Consider the following 26,244-nt stretch of genomic DNA (forward strand, 5'->3'; position numbering starts at 1 on the left):
TTCTAGTACAACGATTAATAGCACCAAAAAAAGATTGTACTTGGAGTGTTGATGAAATTTTAGTCTTCAGGACTTTAATCTTACAAAAATTTACGGTGTCATGGATGAGTGGGAACTTGTATTAGGGCAACAGAGAAACAAAACTTGATTGTACATAACATTATAATTATGGTGGGAAAACAGAGGAGAGAGTTTGGGGATATTTGGGAGAGTCAGGGTGGTGCCCCAGTGCATGGGATACTTGTACTGTGTCTTGACTGTTGAATAGTTGTTTGGGTGAGAAGGATGGGAGAGGGAAGAGGAATTATGCAAGGAGAGAGCTGCAGCATGTGCAAAGAGGCAGAGTTGGCAAAGCAGAGACTGTGTGGAGGGGAAGGAGAAGTGGTCCAATGTAGCTGCAACATAAGCTGGGAGGCAGAGTGAGAGAAAGAAAGTCACAGATGTAGGTTTGGTCCAGATTATGAAGGAAAGGGGTGCTATAGAGGTGGAAGGAGGCTTTAATTTTTTTTTTTTAAATGGATAGGCATGTGCAAAGATTTTAGCACACAGTGTCTAAGGACTGAGACAAATTCAGTCCATATCAGTTGCACTATATCAGTTGGTGCATCTCCTGGTAGCACAGAGAACGTGGGCTCCTGGAGAGCTTTGTTCCAGCTCTCAGAGCACAGGCTGCCGAGGGAGACTGCATTCAAATCTTGTCTATACCTGCCGTGAACATTAAGTAACTTGGTGGGCAAGTTACTTAATTTCTCTGTGATTCAGCTGTTTTCTTACTTGGAGAATTGAGGCAGAGTTGGAGGGTGGATGGGTGGGCAGGGAATTGCAGGGTTCCTATGAGGATTAAAACGAAGTATGCACTAAGCACGGTACCTGGTACATAGTAACTATTCAATAAACATTAGCTGTGCTTTTACTCATTACTTTTCTTCTAAAGCCTAACCACTTAGTAGAGTATTTAGTAAAAACTAGGTAAAAACTTAGTAAAAGCTAGGCTACTTTGGAGCCGTCTTTCCCTTAAAAGGAGTATTACCCATGATCAGAAGAAAATGACTCCTGAGTCATCTTGGTTAAGAATCATCACATTAGAGCTTGCATGCAAACTTGATCCCATGGTTCAAGGAAAAGTAATGAAATCGCCTATTTTCCCAGGCCATTGTTCCATTTGAGAAAAATTTATCATCATCATTATGTTTGTAAGGGAAGAGACTTCTTGGTTAAAATAAGACTCGAAATACCCTCTGGGTTCAGGGAAATGGATCTGGAAGTAGACTGGAATTCAAGAAGATGCAGTGTTGTCTCTCTACAACTCTTGGCCCTAGTTGGGGTGGGGGAGTTGTGTCAGGTTTTAGTCAGGGGTCTCTTCATTACCATGGCAACCGTCAGTAGCAGAGCCTAGAGTTTTCTCAGGAGGAGAACTTGGGGACCTCTCCTCCAGCCTTTCATACCCAGCTGCATCTTCTTCTAAGCCTAATTCTGTGCTTTGCTTTAATGGGAAACCAGTCCTTTATCACCATTTTATTTCTCTCTTCCATGTTGTGTGGGTCTTCCTTCCATACTTAAGGATCTAGCTTTGAGTCCACTGGGAAAGATGTTAAAGGCCAGGTGTATATGTTTTTGGCAGGGAGGTCCCATCATAGTGTCACTTTAACAGGTGGGCACTTAAATATTGCTGGGACAAGATTTTATTTTCATGTGTCACTCTACAAGGGGATCTACAAGGGGATCTTAGCTAGACGTGCTAAGGAGAAAGTCCTTTCACTTAGTCATTGTTAAAAGTTAGAAAAATCAGAAAATTGGTAATCCCATCCATTCACTTACTTGTTCATTCATTTAGCAAATATTTGACTGCCAGATGCCAAATGCTCTAAGGTTCTAGGTAAAAGTGATAGGGAATGGAGGAGGCCCATTGAGGGAGGATGCAGGGAAGGCATCCCTGGGGAGATGATGTCAAAGGGAGACCTAAAATATGAGAAAGAACTAAGGCCAGATCATTTTAGGTCCCAGAGTGGGAAGGAACTTGGCGTGTTTGTGGAAGTAAGAGGAAGTCCCCATGGCTGGAGTACTTAGGAATTGGAACAGAGGCTACTACTAATCAGCTGGATGACTTTGGCCATGCCACTTGATCTCTGTGAGGCTCAGTAGACTCATCTATCAAATGTGGGTGATTTTACCCACCCCTACCACGTCCTTCAAGGTTTTTTGAAGACTGATTGAATAAAAGTTAGAAAAAAATATTTTTAAGTGAAGCATGGTTTTAAAATTGTAGCCTGTTTTTTTTTTTTTAACTATTGATTTAGGGAAGATTATTACTAATAGAACTTAGCACAAGTTTGAATATATGTTTTTCATCCAAAGAGGTTTATTCCTGTAATACTGGAAGGCTGCTCTAATCACAGAGTTTAATTTCTAACTGGGTCCAACCATAAACAGTGAGCCCAATAATATAGTCTTGCTCTCTTTTATGGATGGTATCCTGACCTCAGATCTCGGTTCTGCCATTTATGGTTGGGCTCTTTTACCAACCTCACTGGCTTCAGTATATTTATCTATGAAATGGGGATATTATTAGGACTTAACTAATGGGGTTGTGGTAAGGATTCATTGGAATGATTCCTGTAAATGCCTGTGCCTGGCACATGCTAAGTGAAGTGGGGACTCTTTATGTGAAAATAGGAGTGATTCTTATGCCAGTGAGGCCTGAGCAGATTGAAGTGTCCTCTCACTAAAAGTAAGAAGGGATAAATTTGCTTATACTGGGTTGATGGTGTTTTCTTTCATAGAGAAAGTTCCAAATTGCTGACTTTTGAGGTCACAGACTCTTCAGAAGCTGGAGGAAGGCACCGAGTCAGGTGTTTTGTTTCCTACATGGTTAATTGGTTGTAAAATGCTACTAAAACTTACTGCTTCTGATTGAATTAAGTGCCCTGGGAAATCCAGCTGTGAACAGGAGGGCATGGGAGGTTTTTCCTGGGTCTCTCTATTTGCTGTCTGTGGACAGCGCATGCTGGTAAATATGCACTGCCTTCACTTTTGCTTCCGGCTGCAGGTACTTTTCTGAACCTTCCCTTCACCCAACCTGCCAGCTGCCAAAGGTCTGGGAGAAAATCAAGCTTGACCACATCTGGATTTCAGGTGACAAGGATTCTCAGCAATAATAAAACAAAAGAAAACAAGCCATTGTTTTAAAAGCAAGAACTACTGTTGTTTTCTTAATGAGAGGAGTCCCATTTAGCAGAGCCACAGGGGTTCTTCTTTCATTATAACTTTTTAAAACTCAAAATTGGGCACAAAGAAGGCCTACCCTAGCCTCCCAGACAAACGAGTTGCTGCTACTTCAGTTATTGTAGCTTAGAACAAGAGATGCAAACAGATGCAAATCTCTTAGATTTGTTTTGTCTGGCCCTTATATCGCCTGGAAGACTGGCACATTCCGCACTTAACAACCTATATTTCTAGCTTCTCTTGAGAGGGGAGGCTCTGGCAACACTGTCCTTATGTTCTCCATGGAGTCAGTTGACTGGAGGATAACTGAGGCTGTCCATTGTAGACAAGGGATTTACTCTTCCATTCATATAGTTTCTGGTACACTGTCTGTGGTTGTACATGCAGCTTAGTTCACACATTGATGTTACCTACTTGGAATATATTATATATTATATTGTATAGAATATATTATTATATGTATTATACCTACCAAGTATATTAATATATGTATAATATATATGATATATTAGATATAATATATTCCAAGCAGGTAACATCAATGTTTGAACTATATATATTATATATATATAGTATATATACTATATATTAGTGACTTAAGAAGAGGCCATAGGATATTGAAGTTGTATAGCCTGAAGTTACCAGGGCTTGACAGAATATAATATTCTCTTTCTTTTACACACTTTTTTGGGACCCTCCCTTCTGCTACCTTCTCAGCTTCATCATTGTGTCAGCATATCCATCTTTACACCTCCACCTTTTATGGAGACTGATGTTTGATGTTAGCTCCCTCTATCTTCTCTCCTGCCCACCTATCCCAGGGATAGGATCTCTATTAGATGGGACAAGGGATTATATTCTATTATGGATTCATCTCTTAGTACAGAGTTTCTAAGCAACCCTAGCTTTCTATTTTTCTAGGTTCAATTCTAGTAGACCAGGACCCAATGTTTTTTTAGCCACCCAAACAAGCCAGACCTGTTTGTGACTAGCCAGACCTGGATCATAAGCACCACTAGCCAGACCTGGATCTAGCCAGGTGACTAGCCAGACCTGGATCATAAGCACTACTCTTGTCTAAGCTTGGAATGAGTTTGTGCTGCTGAAATACAAGGACTCTTGGGTGATGGTGAGGAAGTCTTTCAAAAGGAGAATAGAGGACAGTTATCAAAATAGGGGGGAATGGATTCTGGGCAGTCAATTCCCAGACTCCTTCCACAACCTGTGAAAACCCTGGACCCATTCTACAGAAAAGTGTTACAAAAATTTGGATGCAATGTTGAGGTGTTCAAGAACTCCAGTGTATCATCCACTAGTCTCTAGGTTAAGAATATCTGGACTAGATCATCTGTAAGTTCTCATTCCATTCTAGCGTTCTTTGTTTTATTAAATTTTTGACCAATTTTCATGATAACAGCTTCTTTGGAGTTTTGTTTCCAGTGTTTCAGGTTTAAGCTGTTAGAGAGTGACATGTGGTAAGGGGAGCAAGAGGGTATGACCTGTGAGCTACAAAGCACCCTCAGAAAGACTAAATTGTGTCATTGTTCGTCTACAATATTGCTTTAGTTTCATTTTCCATCAGCATCCTTATGATATCATGATAAATAGTGCTTAATAAAGTGTCAGATTCTATTTTGCATTATGATTTAAAAATGATAAATTTCTTTTTATATTTTTATGGACTAGAACACACAGACTTATTGGATCATTATAATATAAACTGGAATAATTTGGAGCTCATAAGATTATTGTCAGTGCTCTGTAGGCATGATGCTCACTGGTCATTTTTATTTGGAGACTGATCCTGAGCTCTAAATCCAAATTAAGGAGTCACTTGTTTTTGTCTGAACTTGGCTTGTGTGACGTGTTGGAATGCAGTAATTTTTTTTTCCATGAGAGCCTTTGCTCAAATTAAATTTATTATCCCCAATGGTGTGTGAGCCGAGGATGGGATGCTGAGATTGGGCCGGGGAAAGTGTCCAGAAAAGTGAACAGACAAATGGAGTGGATTTTTAAAAGGATGATGATGATTTAAACAGGTTTCAAAAGAATTTTCATCTTTAGCAAGACTATGATTTTTCTCTTGGGACACAGCTTTTCAGCCGATGGCTTTTTTTCTTTTTTCTTTTTTCTTTTTTATATTTTTGGTAGAAAAGTGAGATTGTTTCTTTTCTTTGAAGCAAAAATTTGTCAAATAGCTGCTTACTCTGGCAACCAGAAACTCCTTTATTTTTCTGTGGCTTGTGCTGGAGATGAGGTGGAATGGGTGAGGAGAATTCAATTGTTCTTTTCATTCAGAGGTGATTTGACATAAGTTATTGTGATGAGTTTCAGTGACACATGATTAGATGTCTAGCTCTTCTCTGCAATTCACTATTACTGATGCATAACTCCATCATTGCATTTATTACATAGTATTAACATTACTGTTGATTTTTAAAAATAAATTAGGTATTAATTCTCAAGGTTCAATGTACATGAAAATTATTTGAGTATCTTACCCCCTAACTTACTCCCACCAAGGTGAGTTTCCCAGATAATTCTGATGCAGATGGCCCTGGGAAGTATACTTTGGTGAGCCTCCATAAAGGCAGGAACAGAGTTGTCTCTGTACTTGTGCTTAGCACATAGTGGGTGCTTAGTAAATACTTACTGAGTGAAAGATGGGCTGAATGAATAAATGGATGAGTTAAGGACGTACTCTGAACCAAGAAATAGCAAACCATCAAGAGCTTTAATCACTGGTTTTCAACAAAGTCATTAGAAGGTTATGTAAAATTTTGGAGGGAGAAGATACATTTCATATTATTAGTTACATGTCCTTTTGTACCTTTGGGTTATGCTTAAATGTTTTAAGAACAATGGCAAATTTAATTTAGAGATAATATTTTAAACTTTGATGTTGAGAATTGTTTTAAGTAGGAAATTGAGGACATTGATGGTGTGGAATCTTCCCAGTTGATAGTCTTTTATGAATTATGCATATGTGAAACTAATAAATGATCTACATTTTACAAAGTGTAAGATGAGTAGCTCTTAACTCTTCTTATTTGAATTAACTGGCAAATCTAGAGCAAAAAGGCTTTGGCAAAGACACTCATCATTTTTAGTTCTTAATTTATCCATCACAGTATGGGGGCAACGTTCCCTAGGTTCTATGCTGAGTGACATTTCAGTTTTTACAACAATAAAGTTGTTTATTTTTCTTAAAGTAATCCTACTTACAGAAAATTGAGAAAATATAGGGAAAAAGGAAAGAAGAACAAATAATCTTTGTGCTATAATTTAAAGTTACTGCCATTGGGGCGCCTGGGTGGCGCAGTCGGTTAAGCGTCCGACTTCAGCCAGGTCACGATCTCGCGGTCCGTGAGTTCGAGCCCCGCGTCAGGCTCTGGGCTGATGGCTCAGAGCCTGGAGCCTGTTTCCGATTCTGTGTCTCCCTCTCTCTCTGCCCCTCCCCCGTTCATGCTCTGTCTCTCTCTGTCCCAGAAATAAATAAACGTTGAAAAAAAAAAAAAGAAATTATAAAGTTACTGCCATTAATATTTACAGTCAATTTAAGTCAGATATGCATTTTCTGTTTTCTATTATGCAGCCATACTAGGTGCTGTGGAAAATAGAATGGCACTCTAAAAGTGTCTGCAGTGTTATGGAGAAGCACATGATTACTTAAGTACCTGGAATACAATACGTGAAGACCAATTGTGGCAAGAACTGTAACAGAATGTTGGAGGAAGTGGTTAATTCCAGCTGGGGTATTTGGGAAGGTTTCATGGGCTCAGGGCATTTAAGCTGCTTCTGTAAGGAAAAGTAGAATTATGGGAAGCTGAGATGGTATTGAAATTAGGGAAGGCATTTCAGGCCCAGGAATGCAGCCTATGGTGAAGGCAGGAAGGAAACTTTATGTTCAGGGCACAGGGTGTAACTCAATGTGACTGAAGCAAAGAATGTTGGAGGGCCAATGTGCCTGGAAAGGTAGAATGTGGACATCTGTGGGAACTTTGAAAGATTCCCTGATCCATGGCTATTCGACCTTCTTGGCAAATACTCAAATACCCTATTGTCATAAGAGTCAAGAAGTTTTCCTGGAAGTTTGATTTTAAGTGCTTTCCTTCTCTTTTATTTTTCTTTTGGAGGAAAACTTGAACCAAAGTAATTATGATCTTAATACAATTGGTATTAAAGGAGAATAATTGTACATGTTAGGCTTTTGAGGAATATTTGTTAGTTGAGTAAGTGAATGGTACTGAATGTTTATACTTCATAACATCTCGAAGAAAAAGTGAGTTGAGTGTCCAGAAAACCCATATGCTTCAGTTACTCTGGATTTGAACTTTTTGATCTCTCTCTGACATCTGTCACCTTCACAAGGGAAATTAATATCGAAACCTTTTGAGGACTCGGGAGGAAAAGTGAAATTCTAACATCAGATTCTAAATGAATCTGCTTTAAAATTTTAAACACAGGGGTGTTAAACAGAGGGGTATTAAAAGCCTTTGATTTTCAACCTGTGGCTTTCTGTCTGCAAAAAAGACATTCAAAGATAGTGACTAGTGGGACTGGTAGCTACATAATGTATGAATAAACCCTTGAAATGGTGTTCATTGACTCCTCCCAAGAGACCCAGATTATATTGGTTTCGCTTTGGCCATCATTCTCCAAATTTGGTTTGGCTCTATTACCAGACCCACCCACCGAGTAGGACTTCATTATAGTTAAAATCCATTTGAAATAGGCAAGAGTGGTCATGGGCAAAATTGAAACAAATTAAAATTTATAATTGGGAATATTCTAGTGACAGTATCAGAAATTTTTATGTTGACTTTATCTGTAATTTTGAATGAATCTGAAAATGGTAGTAAGAGTATAGTCAGACATAGTCAGTGATGTGTACTGCCATATAATATAATATATACATAACATACGAAGGACTGTAGTTTAGTGGATGTGGGCTTCAAACCCAAACTGCCTACATTCAAATCCCAGCTGTACCACTTACTAGATAGGAAACCTTGGGCAAATTACCTAAGTATTTTATCTCAGTATCATTGATATGAGAATAGCGATAGTACTTCATAGGGTTGTTGTGAAGAGTAAATGAATTAATACATTTAAAGCACTCAGAACAGGGCCTCCACACCTCCACATGGTATAATCATGTATTTGCTATAATCACTACTAAGTGGAGGCATTGAGGCTCCTCCTATCTCATTTTTTATGCTTGGCTTTCTGGAGCGGGACATTGTTATTGAAGCAACGTTGCTACTCGCATTTGCCTCTTTTCTGACCTGGAGAGGGAGTCTCACTAGTGACCCAGGATTCCAAGACCTGATGAATGTCTCAAGTCTTATCCCCTGGTCTGCAGGAGTTCTGTGCTGGGTGATTCCTTGAAGATCACGTTCCTTGTAATGAAAATGGTTTAAGACAGATATGTCTTCAGTCTGTCCTGAGCCCTGAGAAAGACAAACATACACTTGAGTTTGTTATCTACCTCATTCCTGCCAAGGGCCAGTGTTTGTACCTTAATGCACTTTTGGCGAGAAACACTTGGCACTTGAGTAATCTTTGTAAAAGAGGATCCCTGAAGATGAACACCTTCTCTACAACACACAAGCTTATAACTTGTTGGATGTGTCATACTTTCTCACTTAATTTCCAGTCAAACCTCGTAGTTGGCGTTAAACTGCAGCATCCTTGCTCTCGCTTCCCTTCTCTGTGTCATTTCTAAAAAGTTTCAATTTATTCTTTCCAGATTGGTCATTGGTTATTTGTCCTCCTCTTTCCCTTTTCACTGTCCTGATGCTTTTTCCTAGCTTTCAGACTTGACTTCTAGCATAGGAGATCTATGTGCAATGAATGCTTTTTCTTAAAGCTATTTTTATTTATTTACTTATTTATTTTTTAAATGTTTATTTATTTTTGAGAAAGAGAGACAGAGAGAGAGAGAGAGAGAGAGAAACTGGGGGAGGGGCAGAGAGAGAAGGAGATACAGAATCAGAAGCAGGCTCCAGTCTCTGAGCTGTCAGCACAGAGCCCCACATGGCGCTCAACTCATGGACTGTGAGATCATGACCTGAGCTGAAGTCGAACACTCAACTGACTGAACCACCCAGGTGCCCCCTTAAAGCTATTTTTAAATTCTTTCATCTGCTGCTATTCTATACCAATACCTTACATTTATTTATTTATTTATTTATTTATTTATTTATTTATTTATAAATTCTTGCCACTAATTATGTCCTTTCATCAAGGCCAAACTCTGAGGTAACAAATGCTTCTCAAGTTGATCATGTTCATCCTTTCAGGCTGAGAATACTTTCCAGAAATGCCCAAGATCTGAGGGATCTTGGCCAAAGGAAAAAGTAAACTCCTTGAAGTCAGTAGCCAATAATACGGGCAGCCACATGCTCTCCCCCAGGGATCCCCAATATAGTGCCACAACTTGGTACCATTCCACCTTCCACTGTGGGGAGAGAGAAGAGAATTTGCTTCGTCTGCAAAGAATCCCCTCAGGGTTCTTGTTTCTTTCTTTCTTCCTTCCTTGCTCTCAAACAGAACTGCAGGGGTTTGAGTCAAGGCAGATATTCTCTCACTAGTGCATTTTAATATCAGAAAAGGAAAGGTGGTCAGCTTGGTGGTGAGAGACCTTTGCCCTTACACAGGTTTGGCCTCCTCAGCCCGCCCTTGTGGCATCCTTGGGATTTTGGCAGACTTATGGGTATCATATTTTCACATGGATGAACTGTACTCTACAACTTCTTCTGTGTACCAGGAACCCAGAAGTGTTGGCATTGAAAGTAGAGGTTTTTCTTTCTAGCTGTTTTGGCTCCTCTGTTTTCAAGGGAGACCTATTTTTCATGGCTGTGGCCATGGGAGTCTTGTTTACCTCTTCATGGATGATGACGATGGGACAGTGATGGCGTTTCTGAAACAGCCCCTGGCAACTTGAGAGGTCTGGGTAGGGATAGTTGCCTTCTGGTTAAACATTTTCAATTTGGGAGAATACTCATACTCCTGGAAAGTCTTCCTTGGGTATGTCTGGGCAGTAGATTTGATCATGGAGGCAGGCAGTTCTATACTTCGGTATCAAAGCAGAGATGATGGGGCAGTCTAAGGAAAGGACTTCTCCAAAAAGGCCCTTTGATTCGTGAGGCATTTCCCTCTGTACCCTCCAGTTAGCGTGTGTGTGAGCAACTTGAACTTCACACAGAAGGGGCCCCACAGTTGTTTCCACACAGCTGTTTCTTGCACTGGGGGAGAGTGAGTCTCCGTGTCCTGAATCTCTTTGGCAAGGATCATCTGCCACATAACCATCTGTGGGCATAAGTCAGAGGAACTTTTGGGGAGCCTTAAGACTGCAAATGGGGGTTTTATGTCTTAGTTTAGGTGTGCCTTGATGCTTTTCTTTTCCAGCCTAGACATTATGATAACAGCTGAAAACATCCAAACGTGATTTTTCAGAATTTGGGTGGAGGAGGTAAAAAGTCAACCTGCTCACTCTAGATCTATTGCGATGCTTTGCATAATATTTAATGATGTACAAGCTGTCGCCTAATGGTCGGTTTTACTGTGTGTGCCCTTCAGTTCTGACTAGCTGGAGTCCTCCATGATTTAAGCTGCTACCTCTCTCCTTTATGTGTCTTGGCCTTTGGGTAAAACTGCTCTAGTCATTATTGTCTCTCCTTGGTTTCTTCTTTTTTCTTTTTGTAGGTCATTCAATGAAATCTGTAGTTCTCGTCAGTTACATAGGTCTTTGCTTCTTTTCTTAACCTTAACATTCAAAGACAGAAGAATACTTTTTGTACCTGAAAATCTGAACATTCTTAGTGCTAGGCAGTGAGCTGTTGCCATAAATAAATGATGATGAAAATAATTATCTCTTTTTCTATGCCAGGTACTATTTAAACATTTCACATACGTTACTCATTTTATTCTCAATAACCCTCTAAAGCAGGTTCTGTTATTTCCCACATTTTACAGATGAGAAATTTAAGGTACAGGGAAGTTAAGTAATTTCTCTAAAGTCACACAATTAATTAAACAGTAAAGTTAGGATTATGACAAAAGCCACACAGGGGTCCTGGAGAGAAGTACTGTTATTTTCATGTTTTCGTAAGGCCACTGCAGAAATTTACCCCTGGGGATCTTATCTCCAACCCAAGTTCTTGTCCAAAATTCTCTACTGTTGTCTTTATTGTAGAATGTTCTCATTTCTATCCCTTGGGAGTCCTGGATTCTGTTTAGGTGAACAGATTTACTAAAAACCCACTGGGTTCTGAGTCTTGTGTCATGTTCTGGGTATACAGAGATGATTTTTATTATGTTGTTATTTTACATCCTCATATAGATGGATCAAAACATGTTGGCTACGTCAAAGAATTTTTCTTTTGGGGGAGCCTAGAGGTATCTTTGGTATCCAGTACTCTGCTAGTCACATAGAAGAATTCCCAATGTACTATCTATTGGTTGGTAAAATGTGACACAAGTAAATCATTGAATAAGCAATTTGGTTCTACAAATGTGTGTGTTCGGTTCAGTGAATGTTCAGTGATGAGCTAATGTTGTACATTAGCCTGACTGAGGAACCTAAATACAACTTTTAATAGGCTGTCACTTTTGGTTTTATGACCGCCACTTTCCTAATTTTTAGTATTCTAAAAAGCTCAATGGCTCAACTGTTGAGCTCTTACTGGGTTGGCTTTTGAAAAGCTACATTATCTTGAAAAAAATCATACAACTAGAAGTCAGAACATGTGGGTTGTAGTTCCAGCTGTTGTAACTATTATAACTGTGTGGCTATTCTCATGTCTTCTGATCTCTCAATTTTTTCATATGTGCAATGAAACAGTTCAACTAAGTGATGGTTAAGGTCACTTAGAAAGTCTTGCAATTTATGGAAACAAACATATACCATAAGGAGTCTTTTGACCAATATAGGTTATGAGTTTAGTTTTGACTGTAGAAAATATCTTAATTTTGTTGAGTCTTAGTTTTCTTCCTTTTAAATAGGTTGATGATTCCTGGCATGCTTAATTTATAGGACTTCTATGAGGATTTAGTGAGATACTAGAGATGTAAGTGCTTTGAATCACATAATACACTGTATGAACATAAGATGATATTATTCCATATTGAAAGTTACCAGAAAGGTGTTGGGTTTTTTGCCCCACACTCTCCATCCCCCCCCCCCAAAAAGACTGGAGTTTGGTTCTGATTGGGCTGTTTCCTGGAGTTTCTGGAACTCCTTGGAACTCTACAGGGTCAATAGGGGCTTTGTCCTGTCTCTAGTTCATTTCCCACGGTTCGAATAAGGCTGTCACACTCTTTCTCCTGACAACACTTTATCAAACATATCTGCCACACAAAATGTGGTAATTCATGAGACAAAAGTGAGGTTTTGAGTTACAATAACCCCCGCTTTGTTAAAAGCCCCCTGAGAATCTGAGATCTTCTCCATAGGCCAGCAGACATGCATGCGTCCCCCGTTTACAAATGCCTTAAAAACAGCCTGATAAATCATCCCCAAAATGTGTGTGCTACATCTAACTCTGTTCCTCAGTGGGGATATTTTTAACTCCTACTTCTAAGTTCTCTCAGTTCCTTTAAGGAAGTGCGATCCGAAAGGGTCAGGCATTTGGCATGTACTTAGGGGAAACTTTGAAAGAATTCCTGAGGCTCCCCCTGGGGTAAAGCTGGCTTTCCCCAAAAGAACAGGCCCTTCAGAGCGTCTTTGCCACATAAGGGCTTGTGTGAGGCCCCAGGCACCCGTTGATGCCGTCTCTTCCCTGCGACAGATGGCCAAGCCTTCAATTTCAGCAAGCGATCCACTGTGGAGAGGGCGGGCAGGAGATTCTGGCAGCATGCCAGGTGACAGGGCAGCTTAGGGTAACAGGGATCCGGTGTGTGCCCGGCATAGCTTTTGTGCTAACGATGGGCTGCTGACAGGCACCTCGCCCCTGCTCATCGTTAAGGCAGAAGATCCCCTGCTCCCTTGATTCTGTTTCTCTCTGGCAGAGCTAGCGTCCTGTTTGCCTGCCTTTCAAAATCCATTTTGGCACCAGATGGCCCCCCTCATGGTGGCTAGCAGTTGTCTGACTTGAAGATGCCAGAGGGTGTGCTGACAGCTTCTTCTAACACAACCTGAATCTGGCTGTCGGTCTGGGCTCAAATGTCTAAAACACACACCCACAGCAATATTATCAGCCCTGGGGAATCAGGGGTGGGGGCACTGGAGGGAGAATGGCGATAATGTCTCCCTCCACAATATTTATGCTACTGGTATGGAAATAATAATACCAATACTTATTCTTACTTGTACACTTATTGGCACAAATGCCATTGTGGTGCAATTACTGTTGATGGTATAATTAGCACTAATATCAGTACGTCACTACTTCTGTTATTACTAAAACTACTATAAGCATAATGGTTAAGGACACAGGCTCTGTCCAAATTTGAGTTCCAGACTCACAAACCTTACGGTAAGTTATTCAACTTCTCTGAACCTCAATGTGTTCATCCATAAAATGGGATTGATAGCAGAGGTTATTTAGGGGGATTGAATGGGAAAAATGTATTTGCAGTTCTCAGCACCTTGCTGAACATGTTAAGCACCTAATTCATGGGAGCCGTTATTATTACTGGCCCCATCACCATGCTTACCATGTGTCAGGCATTATCACGGTTCATTTTTACAATTGCCTTATAAGGTAGGGACTGTCCTTATACCCAATTTATAGATAAGGAAAGTGTGGAGCAGAGAAGTTCACCTACTTATCCAAAATCACACAAGCAGTCAGTACCTGTCAAAGTTGGGATGTGAACCCCATTCTGGGTATTTCTAAAGGCTGTGGCTTTTCCTCTGTACCACACTGTTTTTCACTGTCAGTTTCGTGGCAATCAGTCCTCCCCTGAGGCTTGGCGTGGCTTTTAAATATGCCCTTCCAACCAGCTGTGCTTGAAAGAGGCAGCCAGTTTTTACATTTCAGGTGCCTTTGGCTTAAACCCCAGCAAGATGGCCGACTCTCTCTCTCCCTGAGCTTCACCATTTCAGTTTCTGAAAGCCATGTGTGATCACAGGGCCACCCAGCTCTTGCCTTCTGAGAGCTCAGAGGAAAGGACAATGCTGAGGCACTAGGGGTTATGACCACTTCCTCAAACGTCTTTCTCTTTCCAAGTCTGCCCTATTGAAAGGGGACTTGAGTAGGACCAGCTGACTGCTGGCGGGAATGACTGTGCTGTTCTTTGTACTGGGGAAGGGGTGCCAGAGCCCAGTTCCATTTTACACGTTTGGGCTTCAGCGGTGTTCCACGAGTCATGTATCTTGTGTGAAGTGTTGATAAACTTTGGCCTCTATGGAGAGAACCTGGAAGTAGGGGCAAATGATTATTCAGAGGTTTCCTTTTATTGATGGGTGGTTGAATGGTGCACGATGTTGAAAGCGTCGTTTCAGGAAAGTGTTTGTATTTTAAAATGTTCTTTTAGTTGACAAAGTTATCGTTACTTTTCAGAGTTACTCCCACACCATATTCTTCTGTTGCCAGATTCTAAGAGACTGGGGAGGAGAGAGATTCTTCTAGGACCTCTCTCAGTTCAGTAGTCAGAAACCAGTTAAACCTCGTGTGACTTTGTGCTATGTTCTCCTTACTGAGGACCCCTGTGTTATTTGGTTAATAGACTTTGTGCTCAGAGCTAAATTCAGACTGAGGCATCATGGCTTGATAGTTCTTCACAGACTGTGTGCATTGAGGTGGGAATTTTGTACTTCAGTGTGGGAAAAGGTGACTTGAAGTGGGAGAAAGGTAAAGAAAAGAACATGCTGGAAAAATTTAACTGACTGGCATTTTAATGCATTCTGGTGTTTTGGGGAAATATTTGGGCCTGAAATCTGTAGGCCTAAAAGTAAAAGGGAATGGAGAACTTAGGGTGGCTTTTAAAATGCTTCTTTCCCCAAACATGAGCAAATGAAGAACATATAGATTGCCAGCATTAATCTCCTAATGGTACATCTTTGATACCTGCTGTCTTTGTGTAATGGACTTTAACAACTACAATGAAAGAAATAAGTGATAAGGTCACCATCTAATTTATCATCCATAACAGGACACTTTTGAGAGTTAACGTGGGTACCATAATATTTACAGTAATATAGCTGGTGTAAACTGGGATTGTTCCTGAGAAATTGGGACTTTTGGTCACCCTAGCAAGTAAAACCCATGAATCTCACCCTAGAACCAACTCAGGGACCAAGGTGGCAGTGAGGTTCTGATTCATTTGCAAAATAGCTTTTGTCTATAGTAGGCAGTATAAGAAAAACATACAGGAAATACTTGAGAAGTCAAAGGACTTCAGTCAGTATGTGAATCTTATCTACTTCTCGTGGGTACTACTAATTAGACGATTTTATTTGGAGATGCTGAAATAAAAAGTGTTTACCATGTCCTCATATTCATCCAGCATACATTTTGCTGGTTCATCATCTGTTAATTTACGGGGCTTAAATTACATGTTGTTGGGGACCATGAGTAATTCTCAGGCAATTACACCCAATTGGAACCTACCTTAAATTACGGTGAAGACTTTCCCTCTGAGTAAAAATACTTCCTTGGGGGCTTAATTCTTTTGTGCGATCTGTTGGCAGCACTAAAAGTGTTTCTTTCACAGAACAAGTCCAGCTTGGATGCAAAACAAAGGCTAAAGTTTTAAACAAAATTGTGACTCTAACACCATTCTAAATATTTCAGAAAATCTGCGGAGAATAGAATGCACAACCCAGACGCAGCTTACTACTTTTTCTCCCCCCCCCTTCTGTGTCAGGACTGAAATGCTAACCATGATAATTTGTTTCTCCACAGGTTCTTCTTGAAATTTTTCCTCAAATGTAACCAAAATTGCCTAAAGAATGCAGGAAATCCACGTGACATGCGGAGATTCCAGGTGGGTTTGTCTTGTCTTTCTTAAATTTCAATAATGGCATGAGTATCAGGAGAGGGTAAAAAAAAAAAAAGTCTTAGGCAGAAGAAGATATAGAGTCTAGTTATTTCCCCAGACGTAAAAAGCAGGTGAGGCTCCTGGTCCCCCAGGTCTCTGTGCTCTTGGAGTTGTTTTTATGAAGGAAGAATTGGGACCAAACCACCTGCGTTCACTGTTTGAGACAGTGATGTCCTTTGAGCCTAGTTTGGCTTCCTGAATGGACTCTTAGGCTTCAACTGCTTCAGGGTAAGTGAAGTACATAGAAATGATGCATTCTTTCTAAAGTTTTACAAGTAGAAAACTCTTAAATAAGATCTTTGTTCTGTTTTAGAATTATGCCCTCTTCTTCTTTCCTTTCTCTTTGTACTCCTCTTCCAATCCTGGAAATTGTCAGCAGTAAGTGTCTATTAAAAATGGACCCTGATGCAGGTGGGCACATCTAGAGTGATATGGGTGACACTCAGTTGCGTGTCAGCAATGTCCTTCTACAGCATGTGTGAAGGTCCTCAAGCAGCAGTCAGATCTGCCACCATATGTGGGTGGTATGTTCACCTCATATAATTATACACTTATTGATGGAAGAAGATGTGAAAGTAAAGTGTTAATTTCGAAGACACAAAATGGTAGTTGGGTTTTAGGAAAGGTTGCTAAGTTCTAGATAGTGGTGCTTCTCAAACTCAGAAGTGTCAAGAATGCCCTGGGGATCTTGTTAAACTGCTAATGAGGTCTCAGGTGGGCTTGAAACTCTAAATTTCTAACAAGCTCCCAAATGATGCTAATGCCATGGACCACACTTTAAGGAGCAAGGTTCTAGACTTGTGTTGCCTTCCATCTCATTTTATGGCTAACTCTTTGCATGATCAATGTTAGTTTTCCTATCAGAGTGATGTAATGATATATATGTCCATATAGTCTTTCAGTGAAAACAGCATGGTGTTTAAAGTATATTCTTGGGTATATTTCATCAGCATGAAGTGTAGATTGACGTGTATGATCTCTGAGAGGATCTTGAAGAATTTTAGCTGTACACTCGCACATGGGAGAAAGGGATGGGATGATTCTGAGCATTGATTTTCATTATTTTATTTTATTAAAAAATTTTTTTTAACTTATTTATTTTGAGAGAGAGAGAGAGAATGAACACAAGCAGGGGTGGGGCAGAGAGAGAGAGAGAGAGAGAGAGAGAGAGAGAGAATCTCAAGCAGGCTCCACACTGACAGTACAATACTGAGTTTGAACCCACAAACCATGAGATCATGACCTGAGCCAAAATCAAGAGTCCAGCACCAATTGAGCCACCTAGGTGCTCCAAGCATTGATTTTTAGATGTCAAGATCTCTTTGTCTTCAAGATGATTTTTTTTGAGAGGTGAGATTTATTAGTCTCATGAAAGAGACTAGTAAGACAAATTTGGTAGAAAGAAGCCATTCTCTCCCAAGATTCTGAAGAATTTTTGTAAAATCATTTTGGCCTTGCCATCTTTTGTCCTGAGAGATCTGAGGAAGAGAATCCCTGGATTCCTAGTTTCCTGGAAAATGTTTCTCCTGGCTAGTTGCTGACCCCAAGTTGGTAGACTTGGGTGCTTTGCTTCCCACACATGATTTTTTTGTGTGTAGAGTGGGATTAGCTTTGCTGGTAAACAAAACATGTGATGTCACTAGGTGTATATTGCTCAGTGTCTTGAAACATGAGATTGGGTTTCATTATAAACTGTTTTGCAGCTTGCTTTGGCCCCAAGATGAGCCACATATCTATCTCCCTTGACCGAGCCTGGGTTATATCATAGCAAGGCATATCCAGGCACAAACCAATTCATGTTTAATAAACATGTCTAATAGACACGTGCCATGACTTACAAATATCAGGATCAACTTTCTTGTGCTTCTCAGGGCAGCAGAGTTAAAGGTAGACTTTAGTGACATTGGGGACCTAAGAGTATTTATATAAGACTTCTGAGGCTTTGTTTTCCCTCATAGGACCTGCTAGTAAAATGTCTAAAGGTCTTAAATTATAGGATGTAGCTCTCATGTGGGATGAGAAACCAACTCAGTCTGTTATTTTTTATAGAGTCTAGAAAGCTTTACTTTTGCAGATAAAATAGTTGTTCTTCACTTAGTAGAAGGGCTACTGAGATGAGGGGGCATGAACTGAATTTCTGGAAAGCTTCAGTTTCCTTAACTCTAAGATGGAGTAAAAATTATCATTCTGCTTATTTTACAACATATGAGTAACAAGGTTTTGTATGCATAACTAATTTGCAAATGATAAAATGTAAATGTAAGCTTTTAGAGAAAGTACTTGTGATAAACTGAAACTGGATCATTATTTCAGTATAGGGTTTCTCAACCTAGGCACAATTGACATTTTAGACTGCATAATCCTTATGCAGTTATGGGGGAGGGGAGGTTTGTCCTGCACATTGTAGGATGTTTAACAGTTTGTTACTTGCCTCTATCCATAGAAACTCTTTCATGCCCTAGCCCAGTCATGGCAACCCCAGATGTCTCCAGACATTTGTCAGTGTTCTCTGTCAGTGAATCTCCTAGTTGAGATTCATTGGTTCAGTTCTATACCTGATGACTTCTGACAGACTCTTCTTGGTGACACTGTGACCATCCCAATGAGTGCTCTCTGTTATAAGGCATGAGAGCTGCCTGACACAAGGTCCATACTGTCCTTCAAATACATATGCTCTTCCCTGTGAGTCTCCAACTGTCCTCAAGTAGGTAGACTCCTCTAAATATGGGCAGCAACCTTGACCACCACAGAGTTAATTTTTGCATTGAAGAAGAGCTCTTCCCATCAGCAAGGACAAATTCCTTACTGGATCTCAGATTTAACCTGCTTTGTTCCCATCACCCACTCGTCACTTCCTGGGAGAGGATAGAGGGAGCTTGTGGCAGAACGAACACTGATTCGTTTTGTTTTGTGTCTGTGTATGTTTACATGTCTCATTAATTATAATTTTTCCACAATTAGCGTGTGGTCTTACACATGTTGGCACATGAGTGTTTATGCAATTAGAGAATGGAGAAATTGCCTCAATAAAATTAAAGTAACACCTCAAATAGCCCTACTGAACCTTTCTAGTTTTTCCCCTGGGTTGTTTCTTTCATGTTTATTTCCTCCTGTGTTCTCTGCATCATTTCATGCTTGTAGCCATTCCATCCTTCTTGAACCCATCTTTTCCTCGGATTCCACACAACAACATTCACTCATTCTCAGCCCTTTACAAAGGGATGCTCTTTATTTCCTCTCCCGTAAATGTTGCTCTTCCCTAAGTTTTCTTTAGAGGTCCAGATCTTTTCTCACTTTGTAGGCTCTCTTGAGTATCTTCTCCATTCTCAGCAACTTAACCACTAGTCAGGCACTCAGAACTCTTAAGTCAGGCTCCCTGAGACCTGACATCTAGACCCAAACCTAGAAGTCCAGCTGCCTATTGGATACTTCTAGGAGCTTTCACCCAGTGGGCCCCAAACTCCATTGTCATCATCTTTCTTTTCTTTTTTTGTGCTTTCACCACAAGCTGGCTTTTCTTCTTATGTTCCCTATCTTGGTTTACTTCTGATTACATTAAATGCTGGGGAAATGACTGTTTATATTTCTGTCAACATTCAGTGTGTTCCATATATGTGTGTATAAATATACATGCCCAAATGTGTACCTTGATGTACATGTATGGACATTGGCCATGATGATGATGATGATGATGATAAAACTAATTTATTATATGAGAAGTATTGTGTTAAGTATTTTACATAAGTTTTCATTTTATCTTCACAATATCCCTGTTAGGAATGTGCCAATATTACATTTATGAAATGTAATTTTAGGAATGAAGAACTGAGGCTTAGAGGGGTTAAGGAACTTGTTCAAAATCACACATTTACTAAGTAGGAAGGAGGCAGTGATTTAACTCATCATTCTGACTCAGATGTTATCTAATGTTGCAGAGCAGTAAGGAACTTGTTCAGTATCTATAGGAAGACCCTTATTGCAGAGAAAATAAGGAAGTCTGTCAACATCGAAGAGCCATAGTGCTACCCATGAATGTATGCTGGAATCTCAGGAAAGCCAGCTGCTTGTCTTATAATAGGCCTAAAGATACCATCTGCATGAAGAACATTGGAATACCACCAAAGTTTATCAGGCAGAGAGTGGAGTTGCATGAAAGGAGAAGAACTTGAATATTGTTTCTGAACAGAGCTACAGTGTTGGCCAATTTTTATTTGTATGAGCTTTAGAAAAAGAAGCTACTACTCAGAAGATTGCTTGAGCTTCACCTAACCTAGGGAGGTTTGGGCCACTTCTCCAGAGCCAAAAAGACCCATCACCTAGATGGAACATAAGTAAAGTGGCTCCAGATATCTCAGAGTACTCTGTGACAAAATCATACTGCAGTTCCCAAATCTTAGGACTGAACCAAGAGGGGGAAAGATCAGTCTTCCCTGCAGCTATCCTGGATGACAGAGATGTGTCATAGAGACACTAGTTGAACGTTGCCTGTGAATAAGATGTATAATTTCCATCATTTCTCTCATAGTGTACCATTAGGAAGTTGATTTTATGTTATTGTTGCCTCTGAGAAGGGATGAGAAAGTGTCTTTTTGGCAGGAGAAAACTCTGGTCTACCCTTGACATATCAATGTGTCTTTTCCCAGTTCTAAGTTATTGAAAACCTTAGACCTAGAGACATCTGATGGAAAAACATGCTCTTCTGACTGTTAAATAGGCTCTCTCCAACAGTCATGGATGCCACTTTCCTCTCATCTCATTTTGTATGCTCACCAGGCCAGCCTGATCTTCATACAGCCATGCCAGAGCATGTCTCCTCTGAACAGCAATCAGGGGCCTGTGTAGGTGACTGAGGAGGACATAAGAAAGGTTGTTGATCTCTTGACATGTAAAGACATTCTGTCAAGCAAACTCAGCCTCAGAGCGGCTGAGCTTCTGGTGTGTAAACAGAGACTACTTAATTACACAGGTCATGTCAATTAGTGTGACCTTAGCGTTTTCAAGAAATTAATCACTTTCTGCAGAGCTCAGCTGTGTTCATACTTTAAGGCATTATGGAATAAACCTTGTAGAAAATCTGGTACAATATTTTTTTTCTTCTTCTTCTTAATTTACAATGGGTGTTTTCTTTTGAAATGCCCAGGCTGTGGTTTGGGTAACAAACTTGCTTTAATACAACAGTGGATATAGGCTTCATTCAGTTCTGGTGGGTGTGAAGAAGTAGGGAGGAAGGGAAAAGGTGGGGGTAGGTTAGGATGGAAACAGCTCATGACAGGGAGAAATTCACTGTGACTAAAGAGCCTGTTTCTTCATCTTGACACTAAAAAGATGCTAATGTCAAAGGACGGTGTTAAAACCATGTCACGGGTCTGGTTTCTAACTGACAGGAGCTAGACAATTCCAGGTTAAGATTTAAGTCCTTATCAATAGCTTTCCTTGTTGGGGCTGGCAGCATGAGGATGGTGAGGAAAGGGACAAGAATTGGGTACAAGCTGTCATCACAGTAGATGCCATAATACCTAGGGACTGGTATCATTTCCAAATTCATCTTATCTCTTCAACAAAAATTTTCCATAGGCTACAAATCTATATTCATGTATAGATGTTAGATCTGTGACTATATATGAACATAAATTTAAGACATATTCCTTCCTTCATGCATGCATGCACTCAGTATTTATTGATGTAGTAAATGGTGAGTATATCATGATGAACAAGAAAGACAGGGTGTTTGTCCTAATGAAGATCATATTCTAGCTGGGGTCTATTAGTTGGGATGATACTAGCTGCTATAATAGAACAAAGAATATAATGGCTCATACACAACAGGTTATTTCTTGCTCACATAACAGTACAAGGCAGGTGTTCTTGGTCAGTGGACAGATCTTGTACATGAAGCGACTTGGGGACTGGGGCTCTTTTTGTTTTGTGTCTCCACTATCCTCTAGAACTTCATTGTCTCCATCCATCCAGCTTAAGGGTAAAGAGTATATGGAGGGGGCTCATGGACTTCTTAAAACCTGGTCTTAAAAATGACCCTTGTCACATCTGCCCATATTCTATGGGCTAGAAGTCTGTCACACGACCATATATAACCACAGAGAGACCTGCAAGTATCTACTTGTACAGCCCAAGGAAGAGAGGAAGTGGATGTGTGGGTAACAGTTACCATTGGCTGCTGCAATGTTTACAGATGAATAATTACAAATCATTAAACATTTTCATTATTGCTCTAAAGACTATTAATACTATGAAAGAGAATACATGTGGGATAGGGGATAGGAACCTAACTTAAAGTGGGTGACCAGGGAAAACTTGTGAGGAAGTGACATTTAAGACAAGAGCTAACAGATAAGAATAAATCATCTTGAGAAGAGCCAGAAGAATTTTCTGAGCAGAGAGAACAACAAGCTCTAAATTCATGTTTATTTCATGTTTATTGGAGGAGACAAACAATCTTCTTTCACTCATTAGTCATTTTGTGTGGGGGATGGGAAACCACCAGGAGAAACCACCAGGTTACTCATCCCGAATTCCCACCAAAAATGTGTTCTTTTAAAAATGATGACATGGGAAATGACGGTAAAAGGCAACTCTCTGCTTTCGTTTTTTTTTTTATGTGTATGTGTGAATTCTGATTCTGTAAATTTTGGAGAATCCTTGTTATTTATTCAAAAGCCCAGAGAGGCTCTGAATCAATATATTATAGGGTATGCTTAGAGGATTCTTAAAATACATGCCCTACCTCTGCGGTTTCAGTCTGTTTTTAAAGGCACTTAAATAAAGAAGGAAATATTTGTATCCTTTTTATTTCTTTCCCACTGTCCCCCACCCCGTTTCATATTGTTTTGACAAATAGCGCATCTCGCAATTAAATTCTTTACCAACAGAATGCTAGGGGCCCGAGCTGCAATCACTCTCTTCATACAGAATAATTTCAAGATGCACCACGCTGATTAATTATACTGAAAGCAGCTCTAATGATAGTTTCAGAATACAGGATTAATTCACATAACATGGTAAATACAAATCGTGGATTTTCAACCTGATATATTAAACCATTACAGCTTATTGGGCAAATATGTATCTTGGCATGAGCCTTATGCTGGGCCTTGGCAGAAAATATGCATCACTGAGAAGGAATCCTTATGAATGCGATTTGGTGAGTGGTGGCTCTGCACTTAGGGGAAATAAATTTCTACATTAAGTACAGTCGCTATTGAAGAAATGTAAAATACATTAAAGGATAGATGTTTAAAAGTGTTTGGTTTGATCAGTGTTACCAGTGGATATTGGTTCTGAGGATGCTTATACTTATTGAGACTTACCAACAAAAGATATCCTTACATTCTATTGCTTTTTAAGTTGTAACTTACAGAGCTCTTATTATGTGTGAGACGCTGTACAAGGTGTTTTGCATGAATGATCTTACTTATTTTTCCTCTGCTCTTTCCCTTGTTTCCTTTGCTGCAAACAAGCATTGGAGCACATTGTCTTTCCTTATTTTCTTTCTTTTCTCTTTCTTGAATACAACAAACTTATTCCTGCCTCAGGATCTTTGCGCTTACTAATTCCATCTTCCTAGGAAATTCTTCTGCCACTTCATTGAATAGCTGGCTACTTCTTTTACTCAGATTTCAGCTAAAACATCACCTCCTCAGAGACGCCTTCCTTAATCACCCAATCAAAAATAGATCTCACCTAGGTATCGTTCCATCCGCATTGTATTTTATTCTTGGAACTTTTCACATTCAGAAATTTTCTTTTATTGTTTACTTACTGTTGGAAAACCCCTTTCTGTCCCTGATAAGCACTAAGTTCTTGGTACATTGCTGCTTCTCTAGTATACAGAATAATGCCTGGAGTATAGCAGGCACACAACTTACTCCTATGATTAAGTGACTTATATAAGGTTACAAACTGGTAAGTGATGGAGTTGCAGTTCACATTCAGGACTCTCTGACCCCAGAATCTGAGCTGTTGACTAATATGCTATTTTCTCGCTCCCAATTTTCACCTCCGTGTGTCATAGAGTCATTAGTAGAGAACACACATGGCAATTCTGTATGTTTTGGCTCACTGCTACTTAAAATAGCCAGTGGGAACACATAAATGGAGAGCACCTGTTAAATGCCAATGACACCATCAAGAGTCATCAAAGGTATCCTGATCCACAGAGAGGGGAACAAGATTCATTCAGGTCACTGAGGAGCTTTTATGTGAGCATGTGTCACAGTTCAGGAGACAGAAGCTGAGTTTAGTGTCCAAAGGTCCAAATTAGTTTAATGTAAGTATCTGAGGATTTAGAAGTGTCTGCTCTTGTCTTACTGTTAAAATAGGAGATATTTTTGCCTTGAGCCTTAAAGAGTAGATTTAATTCAGTTACTCACTCCCATTCTCCTGCAGTTCTGCTCTGCTACATCCTGTAGGTTCATGCGTCCTCCATAATTTTTAATGAGTTATTTGGGATCTTTCAACCAGATAGAAACTGGCAATCAGGCAGGTTTCAGAAATGATCTCATTCCATATCAGTCAAGGATATTTTAAAGGACAAAGTTAATGAAGACCTAACTCCTAACTGCCACAGACCATTTTTATGTATATAATACTTAAAGTGTAGTCAATCACTTAGACCCCAGAGATGTATACTGGAAGATACCAGCAGACTCAGGAGAGAAAGGACTTAGGCCAGGAGTTTGTATTGAGGGTCCAGAGGCTGTTGTGGGTAAGAACTGGACCTGGAGTCTGAAAGTTTCCCTTCAGGTTTGCCTCTGCTCTTAATTTGTCTTAAGACCTTGAGGATGCTTTTAAACTTCTTGGGGTCAGTTTTCCAAGCCTTAAAAAGACATGTTGAACAAATATGCAGTGTCATAACTACTGAGAATTTCTTTAATCATTTTCTCCTATGAATCTCATGTGACAACCTATTTTTTTATCCTAATGGCATTTATTAAGAATCACATTCCATTTTAAAATTATTTGAAGCCATGTGACTCCATCAATTCAGAGTTCTTTCATGGGCATGAGATAACCAGTGTTTCCACATGCACATGATTTGATCCTGTATTGACAAAGGAAAATTACTGAATGTATGCTATCTATGGATAGCATGCTATCTTCCTATGGGTGAATTTAGGATTCCCTCTCTGCAGTGTTGTTCCTGTTACTATTTTTGAAAACTCTTAGTTGGAAGTTACTAGATTGGCTGATTTCTTGGGTCTTTTGAGGAGTCTGTAAAGGGTGTTTCAGCAGGCAGGTAGAGTAGAGATTGTGGGCTGTGTAGGGTTGGGAGTAGAAGTTTGATGATATAGACTTCATTTTGCAGAGTAGTTTTAGTTTTAGAGAAAAATGAGAGGAAAGTATAGTAAGTTTCCAAAGACTCCCTCAATTCTTCTCCCCCATTTCCCCTATTATTATTATTATTAATATTTATTTATTTTTGAGAGAAAGAAAGCACACATGCATGCCCATATGCATGCATTCAAGTGGGAAAGGGTCAGAGAGAGAGAGAGAGAGGATCCAAAGCAGGCTCTGTGCTGACAGCAGAGAACCCAGTGTGGGGCTTGAACCTGTGAACTATGAGACCATGACCTGAGCTGAAGTTGGATACTTAACTTATGAGCAAACCGATGTTCCCCCCATTTCTGCTATTATTAATATCTTTCATTAGTCTAATACTTTATTACAATTGATGTGCCATATTGACACATTATTGTAACATAGTATAAAGTTTATGGTTTATACTATTGTTGATTTTTATGTTATGTATTTTATGGGTTTGGACAAATGCATGATATTATGTAGAATGGTTTCACTGCCCTAAAAATCCCCTATTCTCCACCTATTTATCCCTCCCTCCCCCCAAACCCCTGACAACCATTAATCTTTTTACTATCTCCATAGTTTTACCTTTTCCAGAATGTCATGTAGTTGGAATCATATAGTATATAGCCTTTCCAGATTGGCTTCTTTCATTTAGCACTATATATTTAAAATTCCATGTCTTTTCATGACTTGATAGCTCATTTCTTTTTA

The 26,244-nt window shown here is 39.8% G+C and overlaps 1 protein-coding gene across 8 annotated transcripts in view; it reads left to right on the plus strand.

The window, feature by feature from the left end:
• EBF1 (EBF transcription factor 1) overlaps window positions 1–26,244 on the plus strand; it is a 389,683-nt gene that overhangs the window by 231,644 nt on the left and 131,795 nt on the right. For all 8 annotated transcript variants that reach the window (XM_047872937.1, XM_047873258.1, XM_047873023.1 and 5 more), the window contains exon 7: window positions 16,077–16,158. In XM_047872937.1, the coding sequence (XP_047728893.1) occupies window positions 16,077–16,158 (82 nt within the window). The remainder of the gene's footprint in view (window positions 1–16,076; window positions 16,159–26,244) is intronic.

The sequence above is a fragment of the Prionailurus viverrinus genome, chromosome A1 (genome assembly GCF_022837055.1).
Source record: "Prionailurus viverrinus isolate Anna chromosome A1, UM_Priviv_1.0, whole genome shotgun sequence".
Lineage (NCBI taxonomy): Eukaryota > Metazoa > Chordata > Mammalia > Carnivora > Felidae > Prionailurus > Prionailurus viverrinus.